Genomic DNA, 27,125 nt, shown 5'->3' with positions numbered 1-27,125 from the left:
CGTTCTCATAAGAACCATCAAGGGCGTCTATGAACTCACAGACGGAAGCCAGGAGAACACTCCCGTGAAAGGTATTGAGCTCCGCAGAACAGGGCCCATTTCCCTTTGTTCCTTCTGTGGTGTACACATACCAGCACTGCTGCATTTCTCAATGAGACTGGTTGCTCTCCAGTCTCCTCTCTACTATGGGAGGCGACACGCCTGAAAGACGGGAGCAGATGGGTGCAGCCTGAATCTGAAAACCAACACTCTCACACACCTCATACTAGGATCAGAATAGCTGGAAGTTAGAATTCTGGTGGGGAAGCCCAACGCCCATGGTCACCTCGGGAAAGAAAGGAACCTGAGCCTAGAGTCTCCTCCATATAGACATTGTCTCGACAATAGAGTGCTGCTCATCTGTTCAGTACCACTGTGGGTGTGGATGACTTGCTTGGTTTATAACATCCCTAGTGTTGTTCAGGTGGTCCGTACCCATAGTGCCGTTGAGCAGACTTGCAACTCTTCTGTCTTTTGATGCTTTCTGGCTGATGCTTAATTCATTTTGTGCTTATCAGTGGGGTCAATACTATGATTCACTGTCAAGTGTTTCTAGGGTGAATTGGAGTGCAACATATATCCCCTGTGATTTTACACAATCTTCAACTGAAACCTTCACCAGGCACTGGCTCTCAGGCACAGCAAGAAATGGACTGAGGTTCCATTCAGAATAGAAGCAGGCAGCAGGCACATGTCTTCTACGTAAAGGCAAGAGAGGACCTGGAGGTGGGGGGTGGGGTGGGGGAAGATAGCGTGCATGTCCCTAGCCATCTCAGCCCTTTGACCCGATGTGGTAGTGTTTGTTTTTCTCCGTTTCTACTAAGCTTGACTAATAATCAAAGAGCCACTTTCCAACAAGAGCTGAACCTGAGCGTTGGGGTTCAAGTTTGGAGTCATTGCACAGTCCCAGCTTCATTGAATAATTCACTTTCTGACCACTAGGTGGTGCTCATTCACTTCCAAATTTGCTGTTGAGGTGGTTTTGGGTTTTTTGTTGTTGTTTTTCCGTTTGCTTATTGTTCTTTTGTTGGAAAGAAGGGTGATAACCAAATTATCCTTAAACTAAGTATGCCTGCACCTCTACAGGTGCAGGTGTATAAGAATTTTAATGTGTTTATCCAGCCTGGGAAGTAATGGGTTTACAAGTTAACATACCTTGCACACGGCGTGTGTGTGTGTGTGTGTGTGTGTGTGTGTGTGTGTGTGTGTGTAGATAATATTGATCTATGTTCTTCAGAATCATTTGTCATGTCTGTCAAACCAGATAAAAACGGGTTCATAGACTGGTGGGCGGGGGCATCCGTGTGGTGGCCTTGTTTTGGGGTTGCCTAAACTTAGAGCCTATGAAAAACAATTTTGGAAAGTTTTGAGCAATCTTAAAGTCACTGCAATTGTCAGAGACGGGGCTAAAAAGATAATGGGATAAGGAGAGCCTCAGTCAGGAGCAGCAGGGGGGACAGGGCAGAGAAGGGCAGGGTGCCAATGAAGGGGTGATTAAGTGGGGGTTCAGCCCATATTCCACTCAGAGTCTGCATTCCGAAGCTGCAGGGTGTTGTCAGCTGTGGTCTCATATCCTGGTCAGAATTGCTGAGTAGTCTTACGGACGTGGGTTTCTCCTCTCCTTCCTTCCCTGGCCTCTCCTGGATTGACCAGTTTTACCTCAAAACATGTGATGTGTTCAGCATGGAACTGACTTTGACCTGTGGGGTATGCTGGCAGTGGAGGCATCCTGGCGTATGCAGCTCAGGTATAATCCCTACCCAGTGGTTCTGGGTCCTTAACCTGGGTAATTCCTGCTTTGGAAGAACAAAAGACTCAGTGGTTGTGGAAGGTACCTGGATATTTATGGATCTCTATCCTGTACTGGACAGAGAAGACTCAGGGAATTCATAGACCATGATCATGACCTATTGATGATCATAACCAAAGTATCCGTTTCTTGACTTGATCACTAATGCAGATGGGCAAAGGACTCTGCACTTACCCCAGGAGGGTCTTCATCTGCACCAGGCTGGCTAATAAGGTGTCAGAACTCCCAGACTACTAAATTCTAGGAACCCAGTGAAAGAGAGATGGAAACACATCCTCGTGGTTCCGTGTCCTTGATCTTTCCCGCAGCTGCAGAGCTGGAAGGATGAAGCAGAGTCCAGATCAAACAGGATCCCAGTCCTGATAGCAAGTGCCTTGCGGGTGGGGAGAGAGTGAGAGGGCCTTCTCTGATGATGATAGTCAATGAAACAGCTCTCTGAGACGATCTTAGCTTGGGCATTGTATTAGTCAGGGTTCTCTAGAGTCACAGAACTTANGGATAGTCTCTATATAGTAAAGGAATTTGTTGATGACTTACAGTCTGCAGTCCAATTCCCAACAATGGTTCAGTAGTAGCTGTGAATGGAAGTCCAAGGATCTAGCAGTTGCTTAGTCCCACACAGCAAGAAGGCAAAAGAGCGAGANCCAGANTCCCTTCTTCCAATGTCCTTATATGGTCTCCAGCAGAAGGTGTAGCCCAGATTAAAGGTGACCAGATGACCTTGGACTCGGAGATCTCCCTGTCTTAATCTTCTGGATTCAATCACTATTGTGTCTCAAGATCTCCATACCAAGATCCAGATCAGAAACTTCTATCTCCCAGCCTCCAGATTAGGTTCACTGGTGAGCCTTCCAATTCTGGATTGTTGTTCATTCCAAATATAGTCAAGTGACAACCAGGAATAGCCACTACAGGCATATACGTTTATTCAGGGTAGGCTTGTACACACATAACTTCTTTGGGATGAACCAACCAATGGTTATCTAGTTGTGAGGAAAGGGGTGAGGTTATCTGGGTGTGTTGGGGGAGGTCATCTGCCGAGGGCTAAGGTACTGAGATGCCTCACTAACATGGGGAGGCATCCCAGGAATCTCAGGTGCAGGACTACATGACGTTCCTCAGGTAGTCAATGTGGGATCCAGAGCCCTCGGAGAAGAGGCAGCCTCAGGTGACACAGAATCCGCCCTTTTGCAGGGAGCTCAGGGCTGTCCATTAACCTCAGACCCTGACCGTAGCAGCAGGGCAACACACCTTGACCAGAGGCCTTGTGTAGGACCCTTCCTCTGCTAGAAGAATCCGGCTGTGTCTGGCCCTCGCTCCAGTTCCTCTTAGCCTGACAGGCCTCTCCCCTACTGTAGCTGGCTCTCCAATCCTTATCTTATATCCCACACTCCTTCGTACGATGATTAGGTATAACATGTAAACTGCTTTATGAAATGTTTAGCCTCCTTGTACATCACTCAGGTCTGTGTGTGCTGGAGTCGGAATCGTCTTTACCAACACATTCCCCAGGCCTTGGTGCCCTGAAGGCAATCAGTAATCCCTCTTGAGTGACTGCACACTTCCCCATTTACAATCCGGGTCAAGAAAGAAATCACGCCGTGTATTAGTCACACAAAATGAACTCTGGATAAATATGACATATTCCCGAGTGGACTTTGTTGTTCTGTGAACATTGGCTCATGAAGATGTTTTCTGTAATACATCATCACAGTTTAAATTGTGGACAGAATTGGAAGACATTGCATTATAGGGCCAGGTCTGAGTCCTATAAAATCTCCTTTCTAGGGCAAGTTACTATTGTTGCTTTCTGTATTGGTTTTCTCTGTTTAAAAAAAAAAAATTCACAAAGCAACAGCTTGGATTAAACAAATTACTCTATTATCTTTAGAACGCAGCCAAGAATATAACAGGAACTCAATTCACAAGTAGAATTCATAAATACCTTATTTTATTTCGCAGTGGTGTGATTTGCTTATTTTGCACAGGTTGAAGGTAAATTGCTCATCCAGTTTTCAGAAGAGGGGGGGAAAAACACTGATAAATGCGGATGCTGGTTACTTTCCTATGCTTGTGATTATAGTGATCACATACACGCAGTGCAGAAACTACAGGGCTTATTGTGGAATGTTTCATATTGCGGAATCGGTCTCGCGGGCAGTTGAGGGTGGTGTGACATCTCATATAAGCCTTCCTTCCGGTTCTTTCCAGATCCCCACATCAAGGTTTCTGGGAAGAAAGAGGATGTGAAGGAAGCCAAAGAAATGATCATGTCTGTCTTAGACACGAAAGTAAGTGAACACTCCAAGCTGGTACCCAAGAATCATGGGGAGAAGGGAGGACCAGAGAAAAGACGTCAGGAAAGTTTGAAAGGTGCATGGGATTCAGCTGGGGGAGGGAGATAGTGAAAGTACTTAGTGTGAATGGTTTCTATCATATCAAGTAATTATGTATATACATAAGTTTACGCATGCAAGTGTGAGCACACACATACACACATACGCGCACACACACATGTATGCCATCTTCAGAAAGATCCATTGGCCCTAGTTAGTGCTACAGAAGTGACAATGATGACAGACATGAGCACATTTGCTTTTCTGAGGTCACAGGAGCCCTGTGGCCCTGTGTGAGTACCTGTGTGTGCCCATCTGTGTGTGTTCACCTATGTGCACTCACGCTTGGCCTGGAATGAACAAGATGCTCCATCCAGTGCACATACATATACAGAAGAATAATGACAGAAGCTGAACGTGTGTAAGCCTACACTCATTTGTGATGCCATTTCTTTAAGTGCACCCGAAGCCCTGGCTGTATGCCAGGCGCTTAATATTGTACAGATAATAATTTGATTTATTCTCCAAAGCAAATCATCACAGAGATGCTAAATAATTTGGCTAATATCTCAAAGCTGGTAACTGGGGAGGTGGTTCAAATCCAGGCTGTGGCTCCTGCTTTTTATTTTTCCTTACTACTTAATATTTTATTGAAATATTTCAGATCTTGCCCTCTGGTCTTTTGTTTGTCCGGATTTATCTTTGTTCTTCTTCTTTTTTTAATTTTTAAGAATTATTTACCTTGTAATTTTTAAGTAGCTTAGGGTTTTTTTTTCCTCCCTAAAAAGGGGGATACTTTCTTGTATTTCAAGGATTAAAGCGAAAGAAGTTAACCTTCAAAATAAAAAATATTTTGGGGCTCAAGTCAAAAACTGATGATTCCAGACGGTTTTTAAATTTCTGCTATTTTAATGTCTTAAGTCTTACTGTTCAGGAATGCCATTAACAGTCTTGGGCATCCCAAAAGTTTTACATCTGTCCTCGTAGCATTGGGTTAAATTCCTCAGGATTCAATGTTCCGATGCCAGTTTGACTACCACCTTTTTATTCCCCATGACTTGGGATTTTACACTTTCTTTAAGGTAACTGACTCTCTGACTGGGGTTTGTTTATCCATGCCTTCGTCTGCCAGGGTGGAAGTTCTTAAGAGTTCACTTCTCTTCCCATCAGCTGGAATAAGGGGTGGCTGTGTAAAATTGGGCTGGTAGCCACGTAAGAGCTCCTGTGTGTAGGACTTCAGACAGCATGTGTTGTTGGCATGTGTGATCTCAGTGGGGGCTTTACTTATAGTCCTGATTCCTCCTCATCATAGATCCTTTGCCCAATATGGCATCTTTAGTTGTGTGATCACAGTTTCATCTGTCTTCAGGTATTTGAACCGTTTCATGAATAATGCCTTTAAAAGAAAAGAAAAACCTGAATAATTTATCTACCATTGCAACTGACTGTATTTGAGAGGATTTTCTGCCAAAGTATTGCAGTTAAAAAAAATTGTCACCACCTTCTGAAAAATTTATCATAAAATGAGATTTCTTCTTAATGAAGAAATGGATAGAAATTTGTTAGGTTGAGACCATCCTTTTGAGAAACCTGTAGTTTCCCATGGAGTGGTGGTCCATTTCTGTTAATGCTGAAGAGCTGTAAGAGCGTTTGGTGGTGTTAACACATTGGGACATAACCCTGCTTCCATGCAGAGCAACCGCGTCACATTGAAGATGGATGTCTCACACACGGAGCACTCCCACGTCATCGGCAAGGGTGGTAACAACATTAAAAAGGTGATGGAAGACACGGGCTGCCACATCCACTTCCCAGACTCCAACAGGAACAACCAGGCGGAAAAGAGTAACCAGGTGACCCTTGAGTCCCTTACACCCTTGAGTCTCAGTAGGCAAATCCCTTCTGAGAGATGAGGGCAAAAAGCAACCAGAGGAATTATAGATGGCAGATGTTGTAGGTGGAGGGCTTCCCTGCTCCCCAGGAGACTGAGGTACTCCGCTGGACCAAGGATGAGCTGTAGACTCTGGTTTTCTGCTTGATCTCTAAATAATAGATATCAAGGAGTGGCGTAGTCCCAAAGACCATTATGAAGAGCTGAGAGAGTATATCAGGCTTATCTTGCCTGGGAGCTTTGTCCAGTTGGTGGATTCTAGCTACAGGGTTGTAGAAGTGACCCTTGAAGTCACCATCTCAGAAGAGGCTTAGACACACTCCAGCTGCTTTGTATTAGCCGTCACTGGCCCCCACACAAGCACTTCCAGTCCTTGAAGAGTCCATACTACTGCTGTGTTATTTAGATATGTTCTGTCTTCTCCACTGCTCCCATGATGGGGTTCTGGCAGTCCTGAGGGTAAATCAGGAAGTGTGTTTTTTACGCTGGCATGTATATACGACCTAGGTTGAAAGCCTTGATTAAAGAAAGGCACAGGCGTTATTCAGAATATCCAGTGGTCACTGTGATAGGATGGTTCTGTCACCCAGCATAAGACTCATGCTTTAGTTGGTGGGTCATAGTGAGGCCCAGGGATCTATGGAGAAAGCTGGAAGGGGGGTACTAAGGCTGTGATTATCTGCCTGCTGGTGTGGAGGATGAAGGTTTATGGCTACAGAGTCCGATACAGCCTCATCACTGCTGAGACTGTGTATCTCACAGACTAACCCAAAGAGACTTTAAACAAAAGGGGGAAATGCTGTAGATAGACATATTGACAAAGGGGTCAGAATGACTTCCTGGGAGCTACTGGCTGTGGCTAAGTCCAAGGATGGGGTAGATCAGTGGCCAGATATCACTGGAAGAGGGTCTCATTAAAATCAAATTCAGGTTCGATGGGTTTGGCTGAGGCTTATTGGTCAGGAGACCCGGTGCTCAAGGGTTCAGCAGCAGGGGAGTGGCTCCCAGGAAGGCAGACAGGTGTATGAGTGATGGAGTAATGAGCCTTGCTCTCTTATTTTGCAGGTGTCCATAGCAGGACAGCCAGCAGGAGTAGAGTCGGCCCGAGCGAGGATTCGGGTAACTGCGCTAATCTTTGAGAATCATGTTGCATGCTCACCGAATTACATAACGAGGGGGCAGAAATAGCATCGTTTGCCATTTGGTTACCAAGTCCCATTTCAGGAAGCAGGAAACAGTAGAGCAGGGTGCCTTTGGGAACACTCTGGCTTCTTTCGTCTGGGCTCTGGTGGAGGCATTTTTCCATCAGCATGTAGACCACAATAGTCTAGGTTTGCTTGTAAATGCTTCTCTGTTGGAAACATTGTAGAAACATTGTTACTTTTGCCTGGCTCAGGCAAAAGGTTCCCTACATTAGGAAAGGTTACACACTATACTGAAGCTCCCGCCTCCGGTGAAGGCAGTTCACGTCTCAAAACCCATCTTTAGAAGATAACAGATGAGCAACATGCCTCTCTGCAGATGTCATGCTTCACGGTTGCTCACCGTTGCTTTGGCCTCTCCTAGGAGCTGCTTCCTTTGGTGCTGATGTTTGAGTTACCGATTGCCGGGATTCTCCAGCCGGTCCCCGATCCCAACACCCCGTCCATTCAGCACATCTCACAGACCTACAGCGTTTCTGTGTCGTTTAAGCAGAGGTCTCGGATGTATGGTGCTACTGTCATAGTACGAGGTTCTCAGAATAACACTAATGCTGTGAAGGTTGGTGACTTCAAATGATCTCAAAACACACACCATGAAAGCTTTTATCTATCTATCTATCTATCTATCTATCTATCTATCTATCTATCTATCTATCTATCTATCTATTTATGGGGGGGGTGTGCAGGGAGATCCTTATGCTGACTTAAAATTCACAGTTCTCTCAGAGCTGGAGAGATAGCTCAGTAGTTAAAAACACTGGCTGTTCTCCCAAAGGACCAGGGTTCAATTCCCAGCACCAACACGGCAGCTCACAACTGTCTGTAATTCGAGTTCCTGGGGATCTGACGCCTTCACACATATATACAAATAGGCAGAACATCAAGAACATTAAATATTAATTAATTAAAAATAAAAAAATATATATCATGGTTCTCCTTACCTTCCAGATCATAGATAGGCCTCTGCCACCCCCACACCCAGAACAAGTTTTATATTTATGGATATTAGACTAATTGGTTTCTAGCAATTTCCTTTGAGCTACTTCTGGGCTCAGAGAACATGCTGCAGATGTTTCCAGTATTGTTGGAGGTACAATAGAAACGTTGCCTGTGTGGGGGCAGTTGTATTTAATGGGATTACAGTGCTCTCTCTCTCTCTCTCTCTCTCTCTCTCTCTCTCTCTCTCTCTGCCTAACCCCCCCCCCCCGTGTGCGCTCCTGCTTTCCTCTGCCAGGAAGGGACAGCCATGCTGTTAGAACATCTCGCGGGAAGCTTGGCCTCCGCCATCCCCGTGAGCACACAACTGGACATAGCAGCCCAGCATCACCTCTTCATGATGGGCCGGAATGGGAGCAACGTCAAACACATCATGCAGAGGACAGGGGCGCAGATCCACTTTCCCGACCCCAGCAATCCACAGAAGAAATCCACTGTCTACCTCCAGGGCACCATCGAGTCTGTCTGCCTGGCAAGGCAGTATCTCATGGTAAGGCCGCTGGAGTCCACGTTATGGTCTTTGTCTTTAGCTTCTTTGAATCCATCCTGTTTCCACTCTGGCTCTGGGTACCTGCTATTTAAGAAAGCAATTTGGAAGACCAGGCAAACAAGAAAATTTCCTGGTAAAAGGAAAAAAAAATAAACAAACTGTGCTGCCGTAGGCTATATTCTATTGTGTAGGGGAACATTTTTATATTTTTTCCTTTTTTTAAAAAAGATTTATTTATTTATTTATTTATTTATTATATGTAAGTACACTTTAGCTATCTTCAGACACTCCAGAAGAGGGCATCAGATTTCTGTTACAGATGGTTGTGAGCCACCATGTGGTTGCTGGGATTTGAACTCAGGACCTTTGGAAGAGCAGTCGGTGCTCTTAACTGCTGAGCCATCTCACCAGCCCTTATATTTTTTCCTAACTCAGACTCAAGACAGATGAGATTGCAGATGAATACATTTTGTGGTGTGGCTAGAAGGTGACTATGCCTGACAGGGGTTGCTGACGCGCAGTTTGAACTGTAAATAGAAAACTAAAAAGATACTATTTAAAGGTCACCTTCAAAGGCTGAGAGGATGGCTCAGTTTCCACACCAGCCTGAAGACCCGAATCTGGATTCCTAGCCTGGATTCTGTAGGAAGGCAAGGGTGGAGATACGAGTCTGCCATCCCAGGGCTGGAGGGGCAGAGACAAAGAGATTCCTGTAGGTTGCTGGTCAACCAGGAGAGCCAGTCTGTGAGGTCCAGGTTCATGAAAAGAAACTGTTTTAAAAAAAACAAACAAACTGGAGAAAAAAATAGTCAAGGAAACTGCCTGCTATTGGCCTTTGGCTGGCCCATGTTATATGCATACATCTATAAAAACTTGACTCTTGGTGATCTAAAACATGTGTAGAGTTAATTAATTTATTATGTAAATAAAAATAGGATCTCTCACATTACTTTCGAATGCTGTGAAAGAGAAGCATCCTGATGTATCATCAGAAGCATCCTGATGTAAGACCCTTCTCTCCCTCACGTGTTTTTTTGAAACCCCAGTGTGTGTGTGTGGGGGAGGGGGGTTGGTGCAAAGAGATAGCCGTATTGCTGAGGTGGCAGAGCCTCTTATTAAAAATAGATTAAACTATTTGGTTCCAGGCCCAGTCTTTAGTGGCATTTGACTCAGTAGGCATCAGGCATGGTCTTCACTATTAACTTCTCAGATTCATTTAAAAAACAAACAAGCAAGCAAACAAACAAACCAACTGAGAAAACCCAGATTTGTACTGTCGCGTCCATTTCTCTGACAGATGGGAGATTTAAAGATTCACTTTCTGTGAATAATTTTTTTGTTAGCCACTTTTATTTTACTGTATGGTCAATAATGCTTTAGCGGTTGGGGCATATTTACATATAGAAACTGCCAAATTACTCGTTGTAGTGTCTTCCTTTCCAAGGTGTTCAGGTGTTATTTTTAAGCTTAAAATGCTTGAAAAAGTTCACAGACTCACATTCCTACTTTAACCACACCTGCCAAAACTATAGTTTTTTTGAGAGGTACTATTACGCAATACTGAAAGAAGGGAGAAAGAAATTCAAAAGTTTTAACAACCTTTCTTTTTTACTATCCATATACGAAGAAGAGTCACTTTTATTCACGTGTGAAAAAGGCAATTTTTCATTTTGATCACAGTGTACCCAGCCTTGTCCAATACATGTGAAAAAAAAAAAAATCCAACGACCAGGCTGGAGAGATGGCTCAGCGGTTAAGAGCACTGATTGCTCTTCCAGAGGTCCTGAGTTCAATTCCCAGCAACCACATGGTGGCTCACAACCATCTGTAGTGGGATCCGGAGGCCTCTTCTGCTGTGTCTGAAGACAGCAACAGTGTATCAGATATATAAGGTCAATAAGTAAATCTTTAACAATATCCAGCGACCAAGGACTTGAGCTGAACAGCATTCTGTACCAGAGGAAGAGAAGCCGGGTGGTTGTAGGCAGTGAAGGTCAAGAAATGAGTGGAGATGAGAGCCAAAGGCAGTCGAGGGCTGGGACAGTGGTTCACTGTGCATGCCTGAGAGGAAGCGGTTACAAGTTAAGCCACCTTAGAAGGACCAATTAGGAAAGCTCTGAGTGATTCCAGACTCCACCTACAGGACATTAAGATTTGGGCCTGACCTGGTGGAATCGACAGATCCAGGGTGTGCAAATCTGTGGTGGGATAGGCCAGGCTGGGCCAAAGTAGAAGTTATTAAGTAGCAGTTGGGTTCTCCTTTAGGATACAGTAGTGTGGCTCCCAGTAAGTCACCGAGCAAGGACACATGACCTGAACCTCAGAGTGGTGAAGACTCTCTCAGTACAATTGCTAACGGAACTGAAGTCACACAGTGAAGGGTTTTTCCATAGTAAAGAGTAGACTTAAAAACAAAAGGAAAAGATGCAGTTTCAGTCCCCCAGATAGCCTCCTGCCCCTCCCCTTGGTCACACACCCTCCTTGTTGTGAAGAGGTGAATGGTATTTAGTTTAAATGCTCCATCATGTGTTATTTGAAGAGATACTCAGGTACCAGGTGCTGTGATGACTAACTCCCGACACTCCTGCTGTCTTGTCTAGGGGTGTCTTCCTCTGGTGTTGATGTTTGATATGAAGGAAGACATTGAAGTGGACCCACAGGTCATCGCACAGCTGATGGAACAGCTGGACGTCTTTATCAGTATTAAACCAAAGCCCAAACAGCCGAGCAAGGTTGGTCCAGAGTCTGCACCCGACGAAGCATCTGAAATAGCCTTCCCTACCCACTCTGGTTGTTCATTTACATGGGAATAATTTCCAATACGTATATTTGACTATAAGAGTTACATTTGTAACAGTGCCCTCTGTTATCTGCCTCCATTTTCTTCATATGGTTTGTTATTTTCCTGTTAGTTCGTTTTTAGTAACATTGTTTTTCTATAAATACACGAGAAAGAAAAGTCTATTTTTTACCAAGTCTGACTTGGTAATTTTGCCAAGAGATCAACCAACCCAATCAATGAACAGGCTAATGAAATGGACAGACTGTTCTAAAACAAACCAAACCAAACCTCACTAGCCATCAAAGAGAAGCAAATGTAAACTTCATGAAGATCCTGTGTTACCCCAGTCAGGGTGGCAGTCAGCCAGGTACTCGTGAGAGGGTGGAGCAAAGGAGGCGCTCGCACACTGATGGTGGCAACCTAAACCAGCCAAGCTGTTAACGGAAACCAATACTGAATTCTGTCAGAAAGCCAAAGCAGACCTACTGTGTGAACAAGATACACCACGTCTGAGTATTTATTGGGAGGACTCTTAATTCGCCATCTGCTGACTACAGGCTAGTTGCTAGGGAGTAGCTAAGGAGACGTATATGTTATGTGTATGTGTGTGTGTGTGTGTGTGTGTTCAAATCAATTTGCAGAACTTCCTGTGCTGGCCTAGCAGAACTGCTGCCTTTTCTGTTTTTTCCGTTTCTTTAATAAAGCCCATGAGTAATGAAAGTCCTCAGCCGCCTTAGCGCCTTCTCTGTCCAATGCTATCTGGTAAATTATGTGGACAGTAAATTCGCAGTGGGAGGAGGCTGATCTGAAGTGCCCTGAGAAAGCCAGAAAGGAAGAATGTTCATGCATTAATATTGTGAAGGCTGTTGCAGCCCCTTTAAAGCCGGGGACCCTGGGACCCCACCAGTGGATGTCACCGGCGGCCATTGTGCTGCCAGTGTGTGCACTGAGCAGAGGTGAGAAGATGAATTGAAGGCTCTCAGACTGGAAAAACATGTTAGGTAGCAGTATTCACATTCTTATATTTTCCAAATCACGAAGCACATCGGCTGGCAGGGAGGCCGGGCTGGGGGCATCCCAAGTTCACCACTAGGAGGGAAAGCATGACTAGGAAATAATTCAGGGGGTTAACAAAAGTCACAAACAAAATTGTCTTTGTTCCAGGTATTAAGTATGACAATGTTATATTAATCCATTTGTTTCTGAATGTTTAAAACTTAAAAGATTTATAGACTGTAATTAAATTTTGAAGTTTGTGGGATGTTTTGAAGAACAGCTGAGTTTTTCCTAACTTTTTTTATTTTATTAACTGCTGGTTTTTAAATTGCTTTATAAAGTCTGTGAACGGAATTAGCAATGCAGAGAGCCACTGCTTTAGTGCAGGGGAGTGTATCATTGAGTAAAAAATAAACCAGTTAAACATCCTACTTTGTTTGGGCTGCTATAGCAGTGCCACAGAGCAGGCAGCCATGGATAAGGGAGTCTGTAGTCACAGATGCTAGCAAGCACAAGATTCAGCCTGGCCAGCTTTGGTGTCAGGTTAGGACCTTGGTCCACATTCACAGGTACTACTCTACTCTCCCATATAAAAAAAGTGTTCTCTCTCTCTCTCTCTCTCTCTCTCTCTCTCTCTCTCTCTCTCTCTCTCTCCCACCTTCCCCACATCTCTTCTGTTCCCTAATACTATTGTTTTTTTGTATATACACATGTAAGTGCATGTGCATATGTGTGTGAGTGTATGTGTGTGTGCATGTGTGTTGACACATGTAAATATGTATGTATATGTGCAAGTACATGTATATATAGAGATGTGCATATGTGTGCGTGTATATCCATGTGTCCGCATCCACATGTGGAAGCCTCAGAAACATGTGCAGATGGATTCTGGGGTCAGAAAGTCCTAACTTACTAAGGTAGATAAATCTGCCATACTTTACTAAAATTTCTAAACCATTGATGCCATCTTGTGTATAGAATGATTTATGTGTATCTGTTTCACATATGATTTCTACATGAGTAAATGTGATATTTTCTGTCCACCTGCAGGAAACAATCACACCTTTTTTTTTTTTTTTTTTTTTTTTTTTTTTTTTTAGAGAAAACCTTAAAGCTCTCCAAGACTGGGGGAGCAAGGTTGAGTGAGTTCAGAGATCTGAGAACAGGCCATGGGATTTAGACATCATAAAGCCCTGTTTGACTAACTTAACCACAACCACCATCAGTGTCAGATTCAGAGAAGGGTTTGGCCAAAGACAGAAGTAAAAAGAATTCCAAGAGCTCAGGAGAAAAATGAGCATATAACGGGCTGGAAGAGATTGTGTTTTGACAGCTGGATTCTAACTACTACACACACACATATATGTGTATATATATATATACACACACATATACATACATACATATATGTGTATATATGTATACATATATATACACACATGTATGTTTATGTATTACATATATATGCTTAGAAATTTGGTATATAAAAGATATATAAATTATATAATTCTATATATAGTATATACATATAGGAAGGAAATTTATATATATATACACACAATTATCATTATATATAATATATATCATATAACATAACACATATAATATATAACACACGCGCATGCACACACACACATACATATATATTTCACAAGATTTGCCACAGGTGTGGTCTCACTGAGGGTTGGTGGTACATGGAGGTATGTTAGCTAACCATTAGACTGTGTATGTTAAAAAAACGACTGTCCCTGTGCAATCTGTACGTGATGGTGGGCTTGATTTGGCTTCTGCAGGTAATGAGGTGGTGAGGAGGGGTGCTTCAGTATGAAGCCAAGAGGCTGTGTAGTGGGGCAGCTGGACTTTGACACCAAGAATTTGCTAAATTTCTAAGCATGACTGGATAGGAATCCATACCTTAAAAGGTTAGGTGGGGATCAGGACCTGCATGCTGGCTGCCCACAGCATCACGCTCTCACTTGTTTGCGCACACACACACACACACACACACACACACACAAGTTGGTGGGGACTCACGCTTTACAGGGAGTGTCAGGAGCAGAGGCTGATAAGGGGTGGTATCCAGCCTCCTGTGGCCACTCATTTACATTTTCATTACCCCTCTGTCATTGTATGCCTACCTCAGTGTCATCTTTTTTTCCCCCATTATGTGTTTTCATAGTCTGTGATTGTGAAAAGTGTTGAGCGAAATGCCTTAAATATGTATGAAGCAAGGAAGTGTCTCCTCGGACTTGAAAGCAGTGGGGTTTCCATAGCAACCAGTCTCTCCCCAGCATCGTGCCCTGCCGGCCTGGCCTGTCCCAGCCTGGATATCTTAGCTTCGGCAGGCCTCGGACTCACCGGACTAGGTATCAAGTTTATAATTACGACTGGGGAACAGCTTATCGGGTCCCCTGCCTTTACTACCATTGTGCTGTGTCTAAATTCTATTTTCTTCTCTGAGCCCTAAAGCCTGGTGAAGAGCAAATGGGTCGGGACCTGATTCATCTGGTCTGAGTTTTTTTCTGTTGTTAGCCTCCGTGGATTTGGGTTGCCCAGATTCCTCCTATGTCGGTGTAAATAATTGCAGCCTGCTTGCTCTTGTTTTCCGTGGCCTGTGTTTGTTCTGCTAAATTAAGAATGCCATCGAGATGGAAGGGAGCGAGATGGAAGGGAGTGGCTGACGGTGATGGATGCGTTCCGTGCTCTCTTGCTTTTGCTGTACAGCCCTCCCTCCCTAGAGATAAAGATTATCCAGTTTGTTCCAAAAAGTAATTGCAAATCTGGAGGGCGGCTAGAGAAGGGGGAGGGGAGAGTCCCTGAACCCACCCCCCCACCTCCCACCCCCCACCCTACAGCTAGGCCTGATAAACCAACCCAAGGCCAGCCAAGGAGAGGTAGCACAGCTTTATACCACTGAAGGAAAGCGCAGTGAGTCCTTGCTGCTCCTGAAATAGCGCCCTCATCTAGAAGAGCCCTTCTTCCTTGCAGGCTGGCTAAGGGCTCTGTTAGCATCAGACCAGGCTTACCATTTTTCTTCTCGTTTCCTAGGTGCCTTCATGTAAAAAGGGAGCACACAGTAGGTCACACACATAGTAGGACGGGCTGTGTTAGAGCTCACCAGTAGGATGCACGCATGAGGATCTAGGATGCACGCAATCCCCAACACTGAAAGAAGTCATGCGCGTAAAAACCTGTTTGGGCTCCAGATTGCCACACTCAAACACTACTATGGTAATACAGGTTTTCCCTCAACCAAAGCTGTCTCTTCCACACAGGCCTGAACAGCCATAGCAACACAGCAGTGCTGTGGACTAGGACCGTGCTGGTGAACTTACAACAGTTCTCAGCCTGTGGGTTGCAGCCCCGTTGGGGGTTGCGTGACCCTTTTACAGGAGTCGCCTATCAGATATCCTGCATGGCGGTTACACCAAGATTTGCAACAAAATTATAGTTGGAGAAAAATTATAGTTATGAAGTGGCAGCAAAATAATTTCATGGTTGGGGGGGGGGTCACCACAACAGGAACTGTATTAAAGGATGGTGGCCTTAGGAATGGTGAGAGCCGGTGACTTAGAAGGAGCCCGTTTTATTGTTTTCTAGTTGAGAAAGTGGTTGGAGAAGCCGAGTTCCCTGAGTGGAGGAGAGGTTTCCTTGACCACCCAGCTCCTATAACACTGACCCATGTGCACTTCAGAAAACACACAAGAAATGAACATCTTCTTTTAGATCCCAAATTCCCAAAGGAGAATCTCCCTGGTTACAGCAGGCATTGGGATACTTGAGAGAAATCAAAGCCAGCACAATTCCTGGGCAAGTTTAGTCATTGGATTGGAGCCCACAGGAGTCAGTGTGTGTGTTCAGACCCGCATGCAACCATCTGGTCCAGCATCCTCTCTATGAAGTATCAGCCAGCCAGTCTACCACAGGAAAGGCGCTCCTAGGCGCTGCCGGGTGCGAACGATTGGAAAGGGTTCTGTCAGGAAGCCGATAACAAGTGAGTCAGGGGAGAAGTAAAAATAAAAACCCAAGCTTCCGCTTGAGCAGAGGTTTGTCCATCCTAGGTTGTCAGCGGGCTTGCGTCTAGTAGTTCTCAGTGTGGCTGGCTGTTTGCGCTAGATTGGGCACACCTGTCTCCCCGATATTTTGGCATCTATTGTCTATTTGAGGATGAACAAATTCCATGGTTGGAGTTATGGAAAAGGAGACATTTCACTGGAATATCTGAAATAACATTAAAAAAAAAAAAAAAAAAAAAAGTGAAAAAATCGATGTGGGCACTGATTGGCTGAATGTGGGAATAACTGTCAAACCCATGGGAGGGTTTACTAGCANNCCTGCCACTCGAACGTGACAGATTTAGAAAGTGCCAGATTCCACCGGTGCTTGTTCCACAAGACAGTATGAGTGGCGTACCCCGTTTTTTGAATCTTGAACTTGGGTGTATTTGACTTGGCTTTTATTCTTTACAGGTTTATTGGGGCCCACCGCCTTGTCGCTCAACACATCAGCCACCCCAAACTCACTCCTGAATGCTCTCAACACTTCCGTCAGTCCTTTGCAAAGTTCAAGTTCTGGAACTCCAAGCCCTACACTGTGGGCACCCCCACTTGCTAACACTGCAAGCGCCACAGGTTAGTGCCCCTTAAAGCATCAAGAAGCGAGAATTCATAGTTACTGCCTTTTCTCTTTCTTTTCTTCTTTCAATAGCATTTACAAGAGGTTCCATCTCTTCAAGAGAAAAAAAAAAATCACTGTTCTAAGAGAACACCCTCTAGCCCTGAGGAAATTTACACTCCCCTGCTGTGTATATTAGTTAAAGCGAAGCTCAGAAAAGCCAAGGGCTTCTCAAACCTCCAGAGCTTCATCCGCACAGGAGACAAACAGATTAGGGAAGGCAGCAGGATGCTCAGGGAACAATGGCCAAGGCACAGGGGGAAGGTTACAAGTGAACCTTGGGAACCCAGCTTCCTAGAGGAGCTAGTTCGTAGTCACATGACCAGGCTCAGGCTCTCTGCTCTCCCCAACTACGCGGGAGGAACCCCTTGGACATGGTTATCTCATCTCAACACTATTTCATTTAAAGAAAACATGTTCCGTATTTGCGTGTGTGGACGTCAAAGGGCAACTTGCAGCCACTGAGTTCTTTCCAGCACATGGGTCCCAGGTGTCAGACTTGGAAGCAGGAGCCCTTACCCAGCCCGGAAGCCATCTCCTAAGCCTCTGCTATGGTTTCTATAGTAATGTTCAATCTATTTACAAAGATGTCAAATGATCTGAACTCACCGGGGGGGGGGGGGAAAGAAAAGTTTCTTATTGTTATTAAACGTAACAGTTGCTTCTAGGCTGTTCCCTCCTAACATCTGTCTTCCTGAATCATTTCAGGTTTCTCTACGATACCACACCTTATGCTTCCATCTACTGCCCAGGCCACATTAACCAATATCTTGTTGTCTGGAGTGCCCACGTACGGGCACACGGCTCCATCTCCCCCACCTGGCTTGACTCCGGTTGATGTCCACATCAACAGCATGCAGACAGAAGGCAAAAACATCTCTGCTTCTATAAATGGACATGTGCAGGTAACACCCTCTTGTGAGATTCAGGGGGTGAGGGGTCGGGGAGGGGGATTCTGTGCTTTTGGCAAGTGAGAAGCTACTTGAAACCCATTTTGGTGTTCGCTGGACTTCTTTCTCAGTTGCATTTTTATTTTATTTATGATTTCAGCCTCCAAACATGAAATACGGTCCTCTGTCCACTTCATCGCTTGGGGAAAAAGTGCTAAGTTCAAATCATGGTGATCCATCCATGCAGACAGCTGGGCCCGAACAGGCTTCTTCTAAATCAAACTCAGTGGAAGGTAAGGGATTGGAACTTCCCTCCTCAGACTGGCTTGTAGCTTAGGTAAAGCCCCACCCCCCAGCTCCTGAGACTGCAGGGGTTCTGAGTTGGTTCCTACTCACCCCTGCTGACTCTGCCTCCCTCAGCCATGAAGAGTCAAGGTCTTGTATGAAATTCCAAAGAACATGGTGAACGGTGAACTGAAGGGCACGTTCCATAGAAATACCACTGTTCCATTATTGTGTAACATCAGCTCAATGACTGTTTGCGTAGAAGTTCAGCTCCTAACAATCTTGAAGAAATTTGAGTGGAGCTGGGGGTATAATTCCCTGGAATAGCATGTGCCTAGCATGTGTAAGGCTTAGTCCCTAGCACTGGGGAGGAAAGAAAGGACTACATTTGGGGTTGAGGATATAGCTCACGGTAGACATATTTGTCTAGTGTGCCAGAAGCATTACACTTGTCTAGTGTAAACCTCTGTACTGGGAGAGGGAATGGAAGCCAAGAAAACAAGGGTCCCAATAGTGTTCCTTTGTAAATATATATATCGCCCCTCCTAGTGCCAACAGTATTCAGGGAATAGATGGGCCACACTAATGTGTGTATAAGTGTGTGTGTGTGTGTGTGTGTGTGTGTGTATATACACACACACACACACACACATATATATATATATACATACATACATACATACATACATACACACACACACACACACACACACACCCCTTATTCCAAATAATCCTCAGGAAACACCAGGTCCTCCCTTGAGGTTGAGTTCCGGAGACAGCCTGAGCTTGCTGCTGTGTGCCCTTTTTGCGGCTGAGAACATTGTGAGGACTCTGTAGAATTGGTTCTTCATGGAGACAGTCGTTTTGATTTTCTCTATGGAATCTCTAAGGTGATGTTTACATGTTGCTCCTCTCTCCCCCATTGTTCCCCCCCACACACACACACAACCCCGACCCAGGCTGCAATGATGCCTTTGTTGAAGTGGGCATGCCTCGAAGTCCCTCCCATTCCGGAAACGCTGGTGACCTGAAGCAGATGCTGGGTTCCTCCAAGGTCTCCTGTGCCAAGCGGCAGACGGTTGAGCTACTTCAGGGCACAAAGAACTCGCACCTCCAGTATGTATGCTCATCCTGCTGGCTGGGAATGATGGAGGGGGAGTTTGCTTTGAGCTCATTGGCTAAGACCCTAACTCAAGTCAGGCTGGAGTGTATCATAGGCTTTGAAACTCCCCCCTCACCGTTATCTTTCAAAGACTCAAGGAATAACCTCTGTTTTCACCCTTACCCATCTTTATAAGCGTCCCCCAATGTCATTGTTGGCCTGCCTGTGTCCTTAGAGACAACCCTTTTCTCTGAAGCTTACACACTCTCTCTGCGATTCAGCAACGGGTAGGGGTGATTTTTTAGCCTCTGGCTTTTGCATTAGACATTTTTCCAGCCGTGAATCTACCTTAGCTGGTTTGAGGTAGATTCTTAAACTTCAGCTTCCTTCTCTCCAGGGCAGGCAGCTGCAGACTGGTAAACTTTTGGATCAACCCTTGAGTTTTATTAGCTAGAACTCCTCTGGGCATATCAGTTTCCACTGTGCTATCCTGAGATTGCCTTTATTTGTTTGCTTGTTCGTTTGTTTATTATTTTTGTCCTCTTACAGAGGAAAGGGTTTTCCACCTGCCGACTACTCCATTTCCTCTTCTGTCTTCTTAGCTCCTTGCTGTCTCTAAGGACTGTCTTTATGCAAACATTGGCATGTATATATTTTCTTCCTCCGTCTCTTACTACACCCCAGACTCATCCCACCCAGCTCTGCCTTACCTTTTTGCCCACTGATTCCCCCACAAGGCCATTCTTCAGCGTATGTTCCTGAAGTGATCTGCTTCCTGCTGCCTCTTGAATCTCTTAAAGCCTACGCCCACCATTTTGGTTTTCTTGCCTTCTGAGTCTTTTCCTTTTCTCTCACCTGGATGGAACCCAGGCCTCCCGCCCTATCTCCTTGCCCTTTCTTTAGCTCTAATGATTCTCTTAGCTGGACCGGCCCTGCCTCGCTGTGGCTTAAACAGCCCCAGGGATTTGATCCTGGGTCCCTTTCTTTGCGTTCTGCTCCCTGAGTTGCTGCTCTCCTAGCCTTTGACCCTAGAAAACGTGAAAAGCTCATTTCCAGGTCACATGTCCTCCGTCAACATCTGTCAGGCAAATCTTATTGTTCATGTCTTGTCTTCCAACATAGGAGGTGATTGGTTATAATTGAACAAGTCAACAAATCAGCGCCCCACCCCCATTTTTTTTGACTTGAGGTGCATCTCAATACATCACAAGCTCGATATTTTTCCTCTTCACAAGTGTCACATGCACCCCACGCATGCAATATCTGTCATCTGTCTACCTTCTAGCTTGTTCAGGCTGTGCTCAAATTCTGCATAACCCCTTTGTTTCTGGTTGATGTACCAACATCAGAAATCTTATCCGTGTATCTATTACTCATGTACCACAAGCAGAATACAATGTGGACTGCCTATAATGTAGGTGTCTTCATACTGCTACGCAGTTTTAACCTATAATTTGAGACCTAGAGTCACCCTAGAGCAGGGACCATGGATAAGGTCCTTCCTCATGTGTCCAGTATGGAGACAGCAGCACCTTTGTCTCAGTGTTGCCGTGCTGTAACATTGATTGGTGGCTAAATGACATGCGAAGGCAGATGCTGGCTGAGGCACACACAGTGAACACGCACACGGGAACCATGCAGTCTTGTCAGCATGTGAAGTGGAGCAGTGAATTCCCAACTCTCTTTCACAGCAGCACTGACAGATTACTCTCAGACCCCGAACTGAGTGCCACAGAAAGTCCTCTTGCTGACAAGAAGGCCCCGGGGAGCGAACGTGCAGCTGAGAGGGCAGCAGCTGCCCAGCAGAACTCGGAGAGGGCCCGCCTGGCCTCGCAGCCAACCTATGTCCACATGCAGGTAATGTAGGCACAACAGCAGTCTTCCGAGGGCAGGCGCAGGGCTGGGTATAGAGGAAGCAGAGAGTGTTCAGCTGTGCAGAAGCTAGCCTGTCCCCCTGTATCCTGGTCAGTGTGACACTCAGACAGATATGCAGGAGTTCAGATTGGGTTTTGCTGTGACCCTTAAGAACGAAATGCAGGATTTAGATGAAGGAAAAGCGATTCTTCATACTAGTAAAGGTGGTGATTTGTGTGGCTACATCTGAAGCAAACGATGCTCGTCGGTTATGAGAATCATTAGAGACATGTAAGAGACGGTGTTTCTCCTGGATAAATAGATCTGATTTTCTTCTGTAGTCTTGGAAATAGAGAGAGTAGACTCCTTGCCATTTCAAAAACAGTTATGAGAAGAATGAGTGTGGAATTTGAGTTCTGTGGAAGTCGATGACAGCCGTGTGGTTTAAACGTTCGTGGTGGCTTCAGACAGCTTTCCTCAGCCTGCCCTGCCTGATTTTCATAGCGTGACTCAAAGCAGGAGATTTGGTATCTCATCTTCACATAGAGGCAAAGATTTAGTGCTTTTGGGGGTAACACACATAAACATTTTGCTTTCTGCACCAGCATTACTGGGAAAGGAGCACCTGCCTTATAATGAATTCTCTCTTTTCTTCCCTGCCACCTCTAAAACCTTCACAAAACCCTAGAAATAAAAACAAATAAATAACCAACCTGCTGTGTTAAATTAATTTATAGAATTAAACAATAATACTTTCATTCCAGTGTGAATGAATCCTCCTGTTTTGGTTTGGTTTTTCATTTTAAATCCTTTGCATTTGAACATTTTCTTGACTATTGAGGTGGACAGAATGCAAAGCTTCCATAATACATCAGTGTTTAAAAAAACAAACAAAACAACAACCAAGTTCCCTTTATGACCCCTGTGCCATCTTATGGTTGCTATCTTCTTTGTTCTCATATTTAGATCCCATGAGTAAGTTCTATGGTCCCTTCTTGTAGGTTGGAGGCCAGTATTCTTACAAGGACTCTCTTAACAAGATGTGTTTATGCCGTTAGTAGAAATCTGGCTCCAAAATTACCAGGAAATCCGTGAGAGTCCCTAGTGATCTCTGGCACAAGACATACTGAAGACCTGCCTCTTTCTATGGCTGAAGAGTAGCCATCTCTCCATCACCCTAAGGCAATGGCCTCTTTAGCACTCTTTTTTTTCACACCTCTCTCTTCAGTCCTCCAGAGACTGCCAGTTGTTTAGGCTCCAGACGAGTTCTGATACATTGTATCCTTCACAGAGCTCAGCACAGTCTTTTAAGCAGTAGTTCCTGCCTGTTTTCCCACAGCTTGCCCTTAAGAATTAAACTTGATTTTTTTAACTTCCAGTTCAATTTTAAGTTGCCCCTCCCCACTCCCAGAATGTCATAAAACAGTGTCATCTAAAAACCAGGCTCTCAGAGGTACCACCATATTCATAAAGCTACTGCGTGTGCTGGGCCGCTGCTGTTTATCATCTGGCCCAAGGTTATTCTTAGCTCTTTGCACCCTCTTCCGTGTTCAGTTCCAGACTATGATAACCTGGGAACCTTATAGATGCTGGTACAGACTTCTGGGAGATGAGCCAAAGAGCTCTTGCTCGTAGGTTCTTTATCTTCCTGGTAGGTCTTTAAATCAAGTCTTATCTGTTCTCTAGACTGGGGAGGTGGAAATGGGTTAGCATCTGGGATGTAACCATGCAGGCATAACTTGCTTCAGAAAGGCCGGTGGTCCTGGTTTCTGCCTAGTTAGCTGTTCAATGTTCTTAGCATGGACCTGTGGTCCTCCAGTCTGTGCAGTACCAGGGTATATCAGTTTAATCTTACTCCATCATTAATATCCAAAGCTAGATTGTTGCAGTTACCTAACTTCAAAAGCCAAGACTTTAGCAGTGTGGTTGATAATTCCCGTGTGGTAATAGTATCATCCCAGTAACCGTCTTGCTTACCTATGTAGAGAAGGATTCTGAGACAGAAGGAGAGACAACTGTTGCTTGCGGCCATTTTGTGACACATTCCTTGGATGCTTGTGCAACTATTAGGTTCTTCACGTTTGCATACAGTAGTTCTGATGTGGAAGATACTCTTAATAAACGAGAATTTGCTTTAATTGTGTGGGGAAATTCCCTACTCTTGCCACTGAGGTCAAGTTAGACAAAAGTAGATTATTTCAGTTGGTTTTGAAGGAGCGTTTACGTTCATCACACTTGTGCTGTAGGTGTGTGGTCCCATGATGCAGAGCTTAGCCGATGGGTCAAGCAGAGTCAGGAGTTATTGGTAGGATGCCTGGAAAATGGTGACAAAGCCTTTATTCATTCTCTCTGGATTTCTTTTTCAGGCATTTGATTATGAGCAGAAGAAACTATTAGCCACTAAAGGTAAGTGACCAAGGAATGTTTCCCACCTCAGTCTTTCTGTACCCCTTCATCTTAAAGTTCTCCCAGTGTTTTGAAAAACAAAACAAAACAAAAACAAAAACGGGTGCTTATAAAAAGAAACCCAAAATATTTGAGTTCCTGATGCCCGGATTCTGCCAAAATAAAATGAATCTTGTGAGATACATGAGCCTAATTAAGGAATCCTGCAGGCCTTTCCACATTTATTTTTCATTGGATAAAACATTTGTTTTATTATTAGGCACTTACATTGAGGAGTAATATTGAGCTGTAACTTTTTCATAGATTGAAGAAACCTTGCTCCCCGTCAGAATTACATTAAACACACACCTGCTTTCTCGTCCCTTTTCCAAAGCGATGTTAAAGAAGCCAGTGGTGACCGAGGTCAGAACGCCTACGAATACGTGGAGTGGCCTGGGATTCTCCAAGTCCATGCCGGCAGAAACCATCAAGGAGCTGAGGAGAGCCAACCACGTGTCCTATAAGCCCACAATGACCACCGCCTATGAGGTACGTCTTTTCCCAGAACAGCTAGCTTCCTCCTGTCCCTGGCTCTTTATGGTCATAGGGACAGAATGGCTTGGCTCCCTCTCTGGTTTTTTGTGAACTTGTCTAAAATGGATGTACTCTTACACTGTAAACTCTCCTCTCCTGCCAAGTTGTTAATCTCTATGTTCGATGGAGATTTAAATTTGGGAGTAAGTTTTTGTTGGATGGAGGGTATCCTACACGATAGAGAGAGGCTAAGATCAAGCAAAGAGCAGCTGCAGTGTTTCATAAAAGCTCACAAAGAATCCTTTTGTCCCAGAGTATCACTATCAAGCCACCAGAGGGGAAAAGGCAAGTGTTCAATAAAAACAGATTTTCGAATCTGAGTTAACTTCAGTATGTTAAGATATGCCAGGAGCTCAGCAGGAAGCATCTCAAGCAGCGGTTCCAACATCCTTATGTTTCCCAGATGTTGGCTACACAGCTCCACGGCGAGGCTGGAATCTGGCATTCTTTTGGGGGAAGGTTCCCCCGAACTCCATCCTCCTGGCCAGGCTTCACCGTGACTCTGAGCAGACCCTGTCCTTCTGAGAATGTCAGACTTTGGCCTTGAGGAGTGGGGGGTCTAGCCAGCTTGCACACAGACGAGCTGGGAGATTGTAGCCCGTGAGTGGGTAAGAATGATTAAGCAGCACCATCCGTCTCGGTCAGCCCCGCTGGCTTCCAGTGTGCGGGCTGTGCGCTTCAGAATTGTTGCTCTAATAGTAGCATTTGTAGATGGAGTTCCTTTCTCCACTGACTTCTTTGTACTAAGATTGTTGTGGGATGCAGGGCAAAAGCAAATACTTTTACTTTTTTTTTTTCCTTTATCTCTCTTGAGCAAGCGGAGAAGAAAGCATTATTGAATAGTTCCCCCTCCCAAACCCTGGGGAATTCCATTGTCAAGGTTACAGTAGCCACCAGGCAGGCTATGTTTAAGATTAAAGTAGCCTTCAGAAGCAGGAATATGGGGGCCATTATGCCTGCACTTTGGGGCTGTAGGTGTCCACTCCCCCTCAGGATGCTGGGGTTCTGAGAGGAAATAGCATCCTCTTTTGTTAGCAGAAGAATTAAGCTGAGACTTGGCCCTGCACCCTGCAGTCAGTGGTCCGCCTCCCTGGCCTCTGCTTGTCGAAGAGGAGAGTGTGGGGTTGTCGACCGCCATGCTGTAGGTTCTGAAATGAGACATTTAACCTCAAAAATGCTCTTCACTTCCCCACTTGGAGCCTGACAATAGCAAGTTGGGGATTATGCATAACACAGAGTGTGGAACTTGTAGTGACTGATAAATTTCACCTGTTGTGTATGTAGATTTTGTGAGGCCTCCTTATTCTCGTCAGCTTGCATTTACTTTGGGGTTGCCTTGTCGGGTACCTAGTCATCCTAGGAAGCTGCCATTAGTTCTACTGGAGAACTGTGTCCATAGGAAAAGCCAGGCTTCTGAAGAAAGAGATTGTCCTCCTCGCTGGAGGAAGTAAATATGCATTCAAGCTGTCCATGCTTTTTGTGTCCAAAGTGATAGTTTCAGGGTGTTACGTGGGCACATAAGATATCAGTGATAGTGATTTTTCAACTGGATTCACTTACTTCTTTTGTGCTTTATGTGGTGCATGGTCATGGATAAATTCGTACAGTCCCCACAAACTTCTAGTTCGAAAAGAGGCTCCCAGAGTGGGTGTGTCTTCATCAAGACATAGGCCAGTAAACGTGAGAGCAAGACTTGACTTCATTTAACAGAATGGACTAGAGCATCTCCTAATGAGTTAACTCAAGGTGTGCATGGGGAAAGATGAGCCGAGGTGGGGCCATGTGACATGGATCTCTCTCTCTCTCCGTCTCTCTGTCTCTCTCTCTCCATCTCTCTCTCTCTCTCTCTTACACTTACACACACACACACACACACACACTGATACATAATTTTAAATCACTTGGAAGAAGAACCTTTTAGTCAAGCTCTCCAAGATCTCCTGTGATCACAGGGACAGCATGGCTTGGATGTGTTTTAGATATGAGCCACAGTTGATGGCAATGATCCAAGGAAACACTGCTGTAAGGAGTGTTTAGTGCTGAAACACTAGTGACGTTTTTGGACAAAACAAACACGGGACCTTGAAATGTTCTCTACTCTTGCACTTACCCAGGGTCAGACAGATGACTTTCTGGGGGTGGAAATGTACAGGGCCTCTGTCTAGTAGTCAAACTTCTCCTGTGTCTTTGTTGTTGTTTTGACTGACTTGGGCTAGCCTGCTCTACTTCCCCGGCTGATGTCAGTCCACTTGTGCAGGCAGTGACAGTGAGACACAGGGAAGCCCCACGTCATCTGCTTCTTTCCATTGCCTCTCTGAAAGCCAAGAAAGGTAGACTCTGGCTTTCCTTAGGAGTGATGCTCTGGACTTGCCTCAGTACCAGGTCTTTCTTCATAGAGAGAGAGGGCCCACATGCAACATTACTGACTCATCTGTGGCAGCAGCGCCCTGGGCAGACAAGCTTCTGCTTTTCTTTCCTAGCTCAAAAGGGTTAAAAAAAAAACAGGAAGGATTCGGGCCAAGGCTGTGGGGAAGGCTCTAAGAAACAATAGAGGACAGTTGCTATTGAGAGAATGAGATAGTGAGGGGGAAGAATAGGGGAGGGAGGGAGGGAGGGGGAGGAGTGGGGAAGGATTCTTTTCTAAGTAGTTTTTTAACGATTTGACTCATATATACAGAAAGAGAAACAGAGAGAGAGAGAGAGGGAGGGAGGGAGGGAGGGAGGGAGGGAGGGAGGGAGGGAGGGAGAGAGAAGTGAAACAAATCAAAGCATACTGAGGGACAGAGGGATAGTAGTCCA

The 27,125-nt window shown here is 45.0% G+C and overlaps 1 protein-coding gene across 6 annotated transcripts in view; it reads left to right on the top strand.

Annotated features, from left to right (window-relative positions):
- The window catches only part of Bicc1 (BicC family RNA binding protein 1), a 232,360-nt gene that overhangs the window by 184,658 nt on the left and 20,577 nt on the right, over nucleotides 1-27,125 (top strand). For 5 of the 6 annotated variants that reach the window (XM_021205081.2, XM_029542246.1, XM_021205080.2 and 2 more), the window contains 14 exons: nucleotides 4,061-4,140; nucleotides 5,880-6,038; nucleotides 7,142-7,195; nucleotides 7,643-7,837; nucleotides 8,513-8,764; nucleotides 11,365-11,496; nucleotides 14,722-14,908; nucleotides 17,012-17,173; nucleotides 17,925-18,121; nucleotides 18,267-18,399; nucleotides 19,351-19,507; nucleotides 21,185-21,350; nucleotides 23,714-23,753; nucleotides 24,127-24,281. In XM_021205081.2, coding sequence (XP_021060740.1) covers nucleotides 4,061-4,140; nucleotides 5,880-6,038; nucleotides 7,142-7,195; nucleotides 7,643-7,837; nucleotides 8,513-8,764; nucleotides 11,365-11,496; nucleotides 14,722-14,908; nucleotides 17,012-17,173; nucleotides 17,925-18,121; nucleotides 18,267-18,399; nucleotides 19,351-19,507; nucleotides 21,185-21,350; nucleotides 23,714-23,753; nucleotides 24,127-24,281 — 2,069 coding nt within the window. The remainder of the gene's footprint in view (nucleotides 1-4,060; nucleotides 4,141-5,879; nucleotides 6,039-7,141; nucleotides 7,196-7,642; nucleotides 7,838-8,512; nucleotides 8,765-11,364; nucleotides 11,497-14,721; nucleotides 14,909-17,011; nucleotides 17,174-17,924; nucleotides 18,122-18,266; nucleotides 18,400-19,350; nucleotides 19,508-21,184; nucleotides 21,351-23,713; nucleotides 23,754-24,126; nucleotides 24,282-27,125) is intronic. The other variant, XM_029542243.1, reaches the window with a different exon arrangement.

The sequence above is a fragment of the Mus pahari genome, chromosome 9, assembly GCF_900095145.1.
Source record: "Mus pahari chromosome 9, PAHARI_EIJ_v1.1, whole genome shotgun sequence".
In the NCBI taxonomy this organism is placed as follows: domain Eukaryota; kingdom Metazoa; phylum Chordata; class Mammalia; order Rodentia; family Muridae; genus Mus; species Mus pahari.
The sequence above is the reverse complement of the archived record's forward strand: the minus strand, read 5'-3'. Positions and strand labels throughout refer to the sequence as shown.